This window comes from Ambystoma mexicanum, chromosome 12 (genome assembly GCF_040938575.1).
Source record: "Ambystoma mexicanum isolate Mex_15411 chromosome 12, UKY_AmexF1_1, whole genome shotgun sequence".
Classification (NCBI taxonomy): Eukaryota; Metazoa; Chordata; class Amphibia; order Caudata; family Ambystomatidae; genus Ambystoma; species Ambystoma mexicanum.
Genome location: NC_090936.1, coordinates 590150416 through 590163143, shown reverse-complemented (window position 1 = coordinate 590163143; position 12728 = coordinate 590150416). Strand labels below are relative to the sequence as shown.

Sequence of the window (12728 nt, the reverse complement as noted above, 5' to 3'; positions counted from 1 at the left end):
TCCCCCACGCTCGTCCACTTGTCTCGCCTTCTCCCACGCTGTCCAGTCGGTGTCTGACACACTTGAGCCGCCTTTCCACACCTCTTTTTTCTCTCACCCCCTGTCGTGTTATTTCTTTTTCGTCTCTCCCCCTCGCTCTATTTTTCTTAATCCGTCCTCGCTGCCCCCGTTGAGTCTCTTTTCTCTTCTCCCCTCGATCTTGTGCCGTGCAGATCTCACTGCAGGCTTTCCCCCCACACCTCCCTTTTTTCTCTCCCTAACCTCTTCCCCTTGCCTCTTCTTCTTTCTCTCCATCCTCTCCTATTTTCTCCGTCCGTTCTCGCTTCCTCCCTTAGGCCTGTCTCCGCTATTCTTCCCCAGCCCTCTCATTGTAGGTGTACAACACACGGGGGCAGCCTTGTCCCACCTCGCCGCCTCTGCTTTCACTTGTGGGAGTTCAGCTCTTTTGTGGACTGACTGAAGGAGTGATCCGAAAGTTCAGCCTCCTTGCTCTCCTCCCCGGCCTGTCCTCCGGAGGGATGGCTCTCCTCGGGGCTTGTGGTTAGTCACTTCCAGAGCACGGGGGCCAAGGACTATTTACAGCACCGACCCCCGCCCCCCACCCGTAAAATAAATAAATATTTAGGCAGAGGCTGCGGAATGGAGATGGACTTCGGGGTCCCGTCAGGAGAACCTCAGAGCTGGGCTGCCTCCGATGGGACCGGCCTGACACTCCGCCCCGGTTTGGCACCACCCCGCACCGGCCTGACACCATCCCGCAGTGGACTGACACCCCGCAGCGGCCTGACACCACCAGCCCACACCGGCCTGAAACTCCGCACCGAGGACCTCGCACTCCGGGCCTGACTGCCCCACCATGGACTTCAGCGCAGGTAGGAACCGGACTGTAGACTGCGACTCGTCCCCTCCACCTCTGTCCCTTCCTCTGTAATCCCGCCCGTGTGCTCCACTCAACTATATCCATCTGTCACTGCCCCCTTACGCTCTCCCCTGCGTGCCTCGCTGTCCCTCGCTCTCTATGCCCCGGTCCGTCCAGCTTTCTGTCGCGCTCGCTCTCTCTTTCCTTACATCACTAATCCCTGTTCCTCCCCAGCCTCCTCTGTCTTTCTCTTTCTTTTCACGGCTATCCTTGCACCAATATCCCTCTCTTTCCCTCTTCACGTCTTTAGCGCCCTCTCCCCCACTCCCTCCTTACTTCTGTACCGCTTCCTTCTGTCTCTACGGATAATTATTACTCCTCTGCTTGGCTCTGTTTATGCCCATTCCCTTCAACTCTCCCTCGACTACTCTACATGTCCTCCTTTCCAGCTTCCTCGTCCCTGAACATTTCTGCCTTTCACTTCTTCTCTGTATCTTTTTCTCCATCTCTCCCTCTTGCTCACATTTCTCTACCTCCAGTTCCTTTCTACATCCACCCCCTGTTTTTATTTTTCCTGCTGTTTGCCCTGTCGTGTTCTTTACCACATCCTTCCTATTTCTGCCTGTTCTTGCTCGTCGTGCTTGGCCATGGCTTATCTTCTTTGAGACTCTTTTTCTTTGACTTCCTCTTCCCTTGCTTTACTGTTTCTCAGTTTGCATCTGATTTATGGATATCACCAAAGATCTAAGCACTGCCTTAGTGTCCCCACGGCTCTCCCCCATCTCTCTTTAAGTGTCCCCATCTTCTCTGCCGCTCTCGCTTACGCTCCAGGCCACACTGTCCCTTTCTTTTTCGCATCCATGCACTCTCGCCCCCTAAGTCTAGCACAACTGTTTACGATATCTCTTTTTTCTGCTCAGCGTCCTCTTCTCGGTTTGTAGAGCTTGTGAACGTCCCGTGTGCTTCTTTTCCGGCTTTTTTCTTCATCTCTTACACTTTCTTCACTTTACTTTTTCACGTCCTTCCTTCCCTGTTCGCTGCTGTCTCATGGAATCCTTTCTGCACGTCTTCCCCACTCCGTTCTATCTGTAGTTCATGCCATGCCGTGTTATTCTTGTCTTGTGCCATTGTGTTATGTTAGCCAGTATTTAGAACTCTCCACAATAGCATCGCATGTCTCTCTTTTCCCTAAGCCCCCGGCCGTGACCACCAACAGCGGCAGGGAGGGGCTCCCCGGGCCCACATTCCAGCAGCTGGGCCCATACTCTGCCCCTAAGGTGTGCAGCCCCTGGGGTTACTGTGGAGCGGGGATTTATGATTTCTGCGAAATTCCTTTCTCCGCTTCAGTGCAACAGCGGCCAAGCGCCCCCGTTTTGTGGGTTAAACATGATATTTGAGAGTTGAAAAACTGGACATTTTGAGGCGGAAGAGATGGTTCGCCCCCCCCTTGCACCCCCACCTTTTTAAAAAAAAAATAATTGACTATTCGCATAGGAAGACACCTGAAAGATGTCAGGTCGGCTAAGTCGATCCATACTGCGCATTCATTCCTAGGTCTCTATATACAGGGGTTACTTGGGCTCTAGCCTTCCCCTTCCCTGTTGTTAACTTTTCTTTCTTTCTGCCTGCCGCGTGCCCTTTAGAATGGGTCCGTCCTGTTTTCATAGTGAGAGTGTGTTTGCGATTTTAACGCCAAATAAAGGAAACCGGCAAGCCCTCCAAAAACGAGCGACCCCTGGCTTCCGGTGGGGCCGAGGACCCTTCCGCTGTGGCCCCTCTAGAGCTGGGACAGCACACGGCGCTGGCCCCGGCTCTGGCTCACGGAGGGTGCCCTTATTTTTCCGGTTGCTAGGGTGTGGGCTGCACTTTAAAGAGCACATTCCTGGATCCTAATTGAGAATAATTTGAAGAAGGGAGGTGGGGGCCGGGCGAAGGAGAGAAAACCTCGCAGAACTAACTGTACAGTCAACCTGGGTGCATTGAAGCTCTTCGGGCTGGGGGCAGGGGCGGTGGGGCGTTGTGTTGGAGGGAAGGGGCTCAGGTAGGGATATGGGGTGCCGCCCGCCACCAGCACCCAGTGTGCGAAGGTGCAGTGGAGTATGTCGTTAAGTGGGGCATTTGTCTGTGTTTTTACTGGACTGCTTACGGAAAATATGCGCTGGCCATTATTGTCGGTCATAGGCAAGCGGCGCTGCAAGCCTTCCCACGAGGTTCAGAGCGTGGTAAAAAGGGCTTCTTAAAATAGGGGATGGGATGGACAGGTGGGTTTCCTGGGAGTTACAGGTGCGTTCCTGGGCTGGCAGCGAATATTCGGGCATCTACTACGTCTCCTGCCGCCTGCGGGTGCCATAGAGGTCTTCTCGATATGACCGCGGATACTGTCAGTCTCTCAGAAAACTTCTGGTTGAAGAAGCGGGGGATTCGGGCCGGGCCGAGGGGAGTTTTGCGGCTGACAGAGGGGGTATTCTGTGTCTGAAAGAGAGGTATTTTTCGTCTCACTGCAGAGGAATTGTAGGCCTGCGCCTGACAGAATTCCTTTTGTATGTGACAGAAAGGCACCCCGGGTCGGACCAGGGTATTGCGGGATTGGCATCATCTGTCGGATCATAGTGCTCTCTGCTCAGGGAAAATTGTCTAAAACAAGTGCATTTCAGGATTGCCTGAGAGACATCTGGCCGAGAATGCCAGGCCATTCTGTTTTTGACAATGGATATTCGGGATAATATCCTAGATATCGCACATGGGGCTTTGCATCTGATGAAAACCATTATGTGTATATGCCAGAATGCACAAGAGGCTTTTTGGCATTCTGCGTGCCACTGAAGAGCATTTCGTGCAGCCTGACCGATGTTTCGAGTCTGGCAGGTATTCTGGTTACCAGCGTTCTTGTGGGTTTGGCATATCTTCTAGTTCGGGAGAGAAGTCTTTGTCAGGGGCATTATGGTTGCAAAAGAGGGGGATTTTGTTCCGGAAAGACATCGAAGAGAGGCATTTGTGTATCACGAACGCGTGTATCTGAAAGATGTGGATATTGAGTTGGAAAAGCTGGCAGGCAGTGTGTGCCTGAAAGGAGACTACTGGGACTGTAAGAATGAATGTTCGCTATGAAATAACACCTTCGAATTAAAATAGGCGCCTGTTGAGGCTGAAAGAGAGGGCATTAGGAGCGAGTACGAGAGTCATTGCGGTCCTGAAACGGCGTCACTTGGTCTCAAAGAAAGATGGGTATTGTGTGCTCGAAAGAAAGACTGTGCTTGCAAGAGGTGCATTTCGTGTGTGCAACAAAGGAATGGTCAGAATTAAAAATGTGTATTTTGGGGCTCAAAGGGGCATTATGGGATTGAAAGATGGGCAAAGGCGATCTTTTGGAAGGGCGTTGTGGGTCTACATAGGGACATTGTGGCACATAAATTGACGCATTCGGGGGTATAAAGAGGCGTTGTGGGCAGCAAAAAAGGTATGGTGGGCCTGAAACTGGCAATGAAGCTCTGAAAGGGCGTAATTATTGTCTGAACGAGGGGCTTTATGTTGTGTTAGATGAGGTGTGGCTGGCCTGAAAGGAGCATTGTGGGTCTGAAAGAGGCACTATGAGTCAAAGGTAGATGCAAAGTGAGAATTATAAACATATTTGTGAACAAAGGGCTGCGAGGGTTTGAAAGCAAATTGCTGTGGGACTTATTTTATGTATTATTTGTTTATTGCATATGTTATACACCCAAACCCTTGGGTATCATGGTGAGGCAACAGACAGCTTGTTAAAATATTATTCATTAGAAACATTGCAGAGAAGTTGCAGTAAGACAATCATAAAAGTATTTACATAAGCCAGATAATACAAAAAAAGTACAGTATATTTACAGGTACTGAGGTGGTGGCGTTATTTGTATTGGTTAAATAACAAAATTTTGAGTGACTTTTTAAACGCCATGAGGGATTTCTCTTTTTTAATGCTGAGTCAGAGGGAGTTCCAGTGTTTTGGAGCTAGGTATTGGAAGCTACTACCTCCCGCTATAGAGTTTCTGTAGGGAGGCGTGGCAAGAAGTAGAAGGTGTAGAGGTCTAGCGACTTCTTTTTTTGCTAGTACTTTGATAAGGTAGAAGGGAGCTTTATTTTGGTGACTTTTAAATGTGATGCATGCGTTTTGAAGATGAATCTGGCTGCTATGGGCAACCAGTGGTGATCTCTTCTGGTTTTAGAGATATGGTCTGACTTTCTAATTCCTAGGGCGGCCTGTAAGGCTTTATTTTGTATCAGTTGGAGTTTTTTTTAGGTTGGTGCTGGATGTACCTAGAAATAGGACATTGCAATAGTCGAGTCTTGAGAGAATCAGGGCTCTAGCCAATGTAATGCAGTAAGTAGGGGAGAGGAATTGTCGGCTAAGAGTGATTAGCTGTATAAGCGGTGGACGAAGAAAGGCTGCTGATGTGTTTGCGTCCAAGTAAACTCCTAGGGTTTTTACTTGCCTCAGTACTGGTATCATGGAACCGTCAATGTTAATAGATGCGTAGTCAGGAGGTAGGGCCCCTATTTTAGACTTTGACCCCACAATGAGAATCTCTGTCTTCTAATCGTTGAGGCATAGACTATTAAGTAGCATCCAGTTTTGGATGATGGCGTCGATTCTTGTTAATCGTCAGTTTGTCTTTGGGGTAGTTCTCTGTGAGTGGAATGAGGATCTGGTTGTCATCTGCAAAATTTGTGTAGATGAAACCCATATCATCTAGGGTTGAGAATAGAAGCTTTGTGCAGGCGTTGTAGAGGGTAGGTGATAGGCAAGAGCCTTGGGGTACTCCAATGGGGACTGGAATGGGGTCTGCAGCTTCTTTGCCTATAGAGACTCTAGAAGTTTGTTAATCTAGGAACGATTTAATCCACATGGTGGCGTCGGTGGAGAAGTTAAAGTCTTTAGCTAGGGTGGCTTAGAGTTTGTTATGGTCAACAAGATCGAACACTGCTGATAGGTCAAATAGGAGAAGGATGCAGAGTTGACCTGAGTCCCTAATAGAGTCCATCTGGATTTTGAAGTCTACTAGGGCAGTACGGCTGAATGATACGAGGGATCTGAGAAAGAGGCATTGTGTGCAAGAAAGTGGAATTTTGCGTCTTAAGGAGAGATATTGTGAGTTTGAAAGAAAGTATCTGTGTACCTGTAATCACTACTGACAGTATTAAAGAAAGGCATTGTTTGTGTGTGTTTGTGTGGGAGAAACATATCGTTCCTTAAAGAGAGGCACTGCGTGTGTCTTTGTGTGTGTGACAGGGTGCGAGGAAGACAGAGTGGTACTGGAAGTGGCATAGTGCGTGTGTTTCAGAGTTGTAGGGGGAGAAAAAGAGGCATAGTGGGTGTGTGTCTGAAAGAGAGGCATAGTGGGGGTGTGTTTGAAAGAGGCAGGGCGGGTGTGAAAGGGAGGCATAGTGTGTGTTTCTGAAATAGAGGTGTCTGAAAGAGACGCATAATGGCTGTGCATTTGAAAGAGGGGTGGGTATGAAAAGGAGGCATAGTGGGTGTGTGTCTGAAAGAGAAGCATACAAGAGAAACAGTGTGTGTGAGAGAGAGAGACTGGGCCTGAAAGTGGCATAGTGGGTGTGTGTCTGAAAGAGAGGCATAATGGGCGTGTGTTTGAAAGAGGCAGGGTGGGTGTGAAAGAGAGGCATATTGGGTGTGTGTCTGAAAGAAAGGCATAACAAGCCTTAAAAGAAAAGCATTGCCGTGTTTGTGTGTGTGTGTGTGTGTGTGTGAGAGAGAGAGAGCGAGAGAGAGAGAGAGAGAGAGAGAGAAACAAAGTGAGACGACGTGGCATAGTGTGTTTGTTTGAAAGAGTTGTAGAGGGGTGCAAGAGAGGCATAGTGGGTGTGTGTCTGAAAAAAAGGCATGGTGGGCGTGTTTGAAAGAGGCAGGGTGGGTGGGGTGGGTGTGAAAGGGAGGCATAGTGGGTGTGTGTCTGACTCAGGAGGATAGCTCAGTGGCAACGTGCTAGCCTTGGAAGCAAGATCCACAGAGCCACATAGGTTCGATCCCTGGGTCTGCGCTTAGAAACCTCTGGGTATTAAGCGCGTTATAAATAACCCATCATATCATATCAAAGGCATATGTGTGTGTGTGTGTGTGTGTGTGTGTGTGTGTGTGTGTGTGTGTGTGTGTGTGTGTGTGTGTGTGTGTGTGTGTGTGTGTGTGTGTGTGTGTGTGTGTGTGTGTGTGTGTGTGTGTGTGTGTGTGTGTGTGTGTGTGTGTGTGTGTGTGTGTGTGTGTGTGTGTGTGTGTGTGTGTGTGTGTGTGTGTGTGTGTGTGTGTGTGTGTGTGTGTGTGTGTGTGTGTGTGTGTGTGAGAGAGAGAGAGAGAGAGAGAGAGAGAGAGAGAGAGAGAGAGAGAGAGACTGGGTCTGAAAGTGGCATAGTAGGTGTGTGTGTGAAAGAGAGGCCTAATGGGCGTGTGTTTGAAAGAGGCAGGGTGGGTGTGAAAGGGAGTCATAGTGGGTGTGTGTCTGAATGAGATGCATAACAAGCCTTAACAGAGAAGCATTGTGTGTGTGCGCGTGAGAGAGAGATAGAGAGAGAGAGAGAGAGAGAGGTCCCGAAAGAGGAATAGTGGGGTGGGGTGCGTTTCAAAGAGATGCACAGTGGGTGTGAAAGAGAGGCACAGTGGGGGTACAAGAGAGGCATAGTGTGCATGGTATCTGAAAGAGAGGCAAATTGTGCCTAAAAGAGAGTAATGGAGGGTGTCTGAAAGAGAGGCTTGGCAGATGTGTGTTTGGAAGAGAGATGTTTTTAGCCTTCAGGAGAGGCATTGTGCGTGTGTGTGTCTCTGTAAGAATGAGAGAGAGGCAGCTAGAGAGATGGGGTGGGTCTAAATGAGAGGCATAGTGGATGAGTGTCTGAAAGTGACACAGTGGGTCAGAAAGCTAAGCATAGTGGGTGTGTGTCTGAAAGAGGTATAGGGCCCTATTCTTGGAAAAGTGAGCATTTATCCCGCAAAGGCCGTGCGTTGAGAACAATATTGCACAAGCCTGTGTGCAGAATAAATAATGAACGTTTTGCGTATTCATGAAATTGTTTGCGCAAATTAACCGTATACCCAAGTTGCGGCTGGAACGCACCTGACACGCCCCCACGCAAAGCAAAAACAGCTACCTTTGCGTGCTCCACCAGCCTCGAAAACATGCACCCTTCAAACAGTGCCTGGGGTCACCCGCAAGCAGGCCCCCATCTCGGGGACCCTGCGTGGATTGCCCAGTAACTGTTAATGGCAACCCGACAACATGCGTACGATTTATCGTAACTCGGGTAAAACTCGTAAAATCTGCATACGAACCCCCGTAAACCGTACCTGCTCCCCACTACACTGCGTGCGCACACCCCAGAGTCTGATCAGAACCACAACTGTGTACACGCACCATTAAATCCAACACCCAATCTTACCCCTGCGCAATGAATCCTATACGAAAGTGTCTGTACGACTGCCTTTGGGTGGTGGATAGTATGAGGGCTTTGCGTAGCCATTTCCCTGCCGAGGGGCTGCGTGCTCGGATACACGCAATAGTGGGCGTACGATGGACGGCCTGTGGGCCGTTCCTCGTAACAACATTTTGCCTTGTTCTTCCTCTTTTTCCGAGTTCGGCCTCTACCCTGCCCTCTGCGTGCTGTCTCGCGCAAGGTACTTGGTCTCTCGCAGTGATGTACCGAGCCTGCACGAAGTTCCTGCAAAGTACGACAAATTGCCGTGCAGTCCATTGCATGAATCGATGAACGGGATTTCGCATGCAGTTTGGCACGCAAAGTTCAGCTTTTCCACGCAGATAATTCCATGAATCAGGCCCATTGTGTGTCTCTGAAATAGTGGCATAGAGGGTGTGTGACTGAAAGCAAGGCACAGTTGCAGATGGGTCTGAAAGAGAGGCATTGCAGGGTTTAAATAAGTGGCACAGTCTTAAATAGTGGAGCTTCTAGCTAGATGTTTTGAAGGAGGTGCATAGTTAGAATGAAAAGTGCACTGTGGGTTTGAAAGCAAGTTACTGCAGGTCTGAGAGAGAAACTGTGGTACCTAAGGGGACATTTGGAGGCTACAGGAGGGGCATATGTTAATGTTAATGTTAAAGGACATTTGTACCGCTCACTATCACCACCGAAGTGGTCCCCTGGCGCTCTGGCGGCTCTGAAAAAGGGGAGAAGAGGGGGTGGGTTAGTGGGAATAAGCTGGAAAAGTGCAAGAGAGCAGTGATGTGCTGTTGGCAGCCTCAGCCCGGTGGGCCCGTTGGCTGGACTTGGGGTGTTTTACAGTCGATAGTCGTTGTGTGCTGTTGTGCAAGTCTATGTGTGGTTTGTTTTGTTGTTGTATTGTTGTGAAGTTTGTGCGGATTGCTGCGTTTAAGGCTTGTGGTTGTGTTTGGTTAGAGTTTGAGAGGTATATGCAGAGGGATGATATTGTTAGTTGGTTGGTTGGCATTGCTGTCCTTGCAATTATGGGATTCCATCTAGGTGCGGTACATGCTGACATTCACATTTCTATCTAGATATGACGCAAGCTAGGGGTTCAGAATTCCATACGAGTGTGGCACATGCTAACAGTCACATTTCTATCTAGATGCGGCGCAAGCTAAAGTTAAGAATCCTGAGTGTGGCACATGCTAACAGTCACATTTCTATCTAGATGCGGTGCGAGCTAGGGTTCAGAATTCTAAGTATGGTGCATGTTAAGAATAGAATTTCTATCTAGATGCGGAGCAAGCTAAAGTTAAGAATCCTGAGTGTGGCACATGCTAACAATCACATTTCTATCTAGATGCGACGCAAGCTAGGGTTCAGAATTCTAAGTGTGGTGCATGTTAAGAATAGAATTTCTATCTAGATGCAGAGCGAGCTAAAGTTAAGAATCCTGAGTGTGGCACATGCTAACAATCATATTTCTATCTAGATACGACGCAAGCTAGGGTTCAGAATTCTAAGTATGGTGCATGTTAAGAATAGAATTTCTATCTAGATGCGGAGCGAGCTAAAGTTAAGAATCCTGAGTGTGGCACATGCTAACAATCATATTTCTATCTAGATAAGACGCAAGCTAGGGTTCAGAATTCTAAATGTGGATATGGATATGGGATATGGAAATCTTTATTGTGCGTTTAAAAGGGACGCACTGGTTCTGAAATAAAGCCACTGCGAAAAGAGGACTTTTTGCAACTCCCGTTTGAAACGTGGAACAGCATGATTTTAAAGCCGAATCTATCTATGGGTACTATTATGTTAAGTGCTCACAAAAAAGGCTGACCCTCTGAACGCGGGATGTTTGAGTTCTATGACCTCCCATATCCCCCCATAACCCCCGAGCTAGCCTTGCCATGCAGCCTGAAGTATGCACACAAAGGTGAAAAGGTGTTGTGAGGAAGGAGGGAGTGTGGAGATTGAAGAAAGCTGGGTTGGGCCTGTGATTTAAGAGCCCGCTTCGCTTTCTTCTGCCCTCTGTAGGAATGGTTTTCATTACTGCATTTTTTAAATGAGAGTAAAACTTACAGTGGATTCTTAAAAAAACGAAAGCGAGGGCACAGGCCTCAGCTGCCAGACTGCGCTTCCGTGAGCCCCAGAGAGGGCCCAGCCCTTTTGCTCGCAGACTGCACTCTGCTGAGTTGGTTCCTGGCCTCTGCTGACACACATCCATACACTGCTGAGACCCTAGAGAGGGCACAAGCCTCTGCTGGCCGAACGAGTTCCCATGATCCATAGAGGTGGCACTGCCCTCGGCTGAGCCCCGGCTTTTACTGGCAGACTACATTCTGCTAAGCTCTAGGAAGGGCCCAGGCCTATGGTGTGTGAGCCCTATGGTAGGGACAACCTCTTGACTTCACTCCCATGAGACCACAGAGGCCTCTGTTGCGCAAGTGACCCCTGCCTTTAGACTGCACTAGACCGATCTCTTAGAGAGTGCACTGCTTGTGCTGTCAGGCGGTCATTTCTAAGCCCCAGCAGTCAGGCTCGAACGGGCATATAAGGCAATGTCCAAATGGCCGGCTCAATAAGCTAGCGTGGTGTGGACACGTTTTGTGGGCCAGTTTGATGTCTTAGTAGAAAGTTTAGAAGCTAGTTTTGACCAAGCTTCCTGACCCAATGTGTTGTAAAATGAACCATTGAGCAGTAATGTTACAGAGACTGTGACCTCAGTTACTACTCAAGAGTTTACAGCGAAAAGGGATGACTCGCGATACCGGATTTTGGTACTTTTTTAAATTGATGCCTTGGCCTGTGTATTGTCTGAACCCGACCTTGCCAGCAGTCGGCCTGTCCTTTGCTGGCAGACTGCATTATACTGAGCTCCAGAGAGGGGACAGGCTCGTGCACACTGAGTGCACTCTACTTCACCCACAAAGAAAGCGCTGACTGCACGGACTATGCCTTTAGATGTCACTCTGCTGAGCCACTAAAGAGGTTCCTGTCCTCTGATTGCAGACTGGCCTCTGTTGGCAGAATTCACGTTGCCAACCCCTAGATGGGGCCAGTGCCCCTGTTAGCAGTCAGGCTTCCGCCCGCAGACTGCACCCTGCTGAGCCACTACATTGGGTCCTGGCCTCTGATGGCAGACTGCACTCCGCTGACTCGTAGAGGGGGCTTCTGGTGGCAGACTGCACAATACAGACACCTTCAGATTGGACTCTGCTGAACTATAGGGCGGGCACTGGCGTCTGTTATCATAAAGGCATCTGCCTGCAGGTTATGTTCTGCTTAGAGAGGCAGGCTTGAGCGGTAGGCCGCAGTTGCTGAGCCCATATAGAGGGGACGAGACCTCTGCCAGCAGAATGCACTCAATAAATAAAGATGGCAGGGGCAGGTCCCGATAGACTGTGATTTGCTCAGATCCAACAGAGTCCAGGGCTCTGCTGACAGACTGCACTCCGTTGAGCAGACCCGACTGGCGCTCACAGGGGAGCCCCTCCATCCTTAAGAACCAATCGCCGCCCCTCCCCCTCTCTGCAGAGTCCCACTAAGAGGAAACAGGAGGTGCGTTTTACAAGCAGTAATTCTCGAACTCTGGAAAGAAGGAGGGAGGGAGGGAGAGAGAGCGGAGAAATCGAAGGGGGAGGAGGGAGAGGGATAGAGGGCCAAGATGGACTCCGAGGCTGCTATTCCCTCTGTGGACAGGACTTGTTAAATTCTCTGTTTGTTTATTGTGGGTCTGGAGGCCTCGTTCCGGGTGGGTTTGATCAGGAAAGTTTCGCTCTGGTTAAGAGGAACATTGTGGTTTGGCTCGGAGAGCTTCAGGGAGAGAGAAAGAAAGAGAAGGGTGGGGAGGAAGAGAGGGAAGGGGTAGACAGGAAAGAGAGGTAGAGAGCAAAGACGGAGCTAGAGGGGGATATCCAAAACAGAGCAGTGATAGAGCGGCAGAGAGCGTGTATGTGTGCATTGTGTGTGGGGGAGTTGATCAGGCGCCGTGGCCTTCTCTCTCTCTCTCTCTCTCTCTCTCTCTCTCACACACACACACTCTCTCTCACTCACTCGCTCTCTCTCAAAGAATGATACACCTTGCTTGGATTGGGTTTAAAATAGGCCATAATCAGACCCTTTTAATTAACAAAAAGCACCCCCCTGAACCCGTAGAAGAGCACACCCGCTTCCACCCACTGCCAAGATGGTGACTACCTAAAAGTACAGCCGGGGGCTTATACCATTTCTGGGGTGAATCAGTTCCTTCCTGCACCTGGCATCCTTCCGCCCAGGCCTAGTGCAGGTTCAGTTTTAAATACTTATAAATTGGCTCTGTTTGCTCAACGTGTCCATTTGTGATGCAATAAGAGCCTGCCGACCGATCTCAGTTCTGTTACGCTCAAAGGGCAGACTGTGGTAGGTTGGACAATAAGAGTTTACAGATTCCCAATAATAGCAGTGCTTG

The 12728-nt window shown here is 49.3% G+C and overlaps 1 protein-coding gene across 1 annotated transcript in view; it reads left to right on the top strand.

Moving 5' to 3' along the window:
- Positions 1-208: 208 nt before the first annotated feature.
- CLCF1 (cardiotrophin like cytokine factor 1) overlaps positions 209-12728 on the top strand; it is a 765871-nt gene continuing 753351 nt past the window's right edge. The window contains exon 1 of the mRNA XM_069628952.1: positions 209-872. Coding sequence (XP_069485053.1) covers positions 857-872 — 16 coding nt within the window. The 5' untranslated portion in view covers positions 209-856. The remainder of the gene's footprint in view (positions 873-12728) is intronic.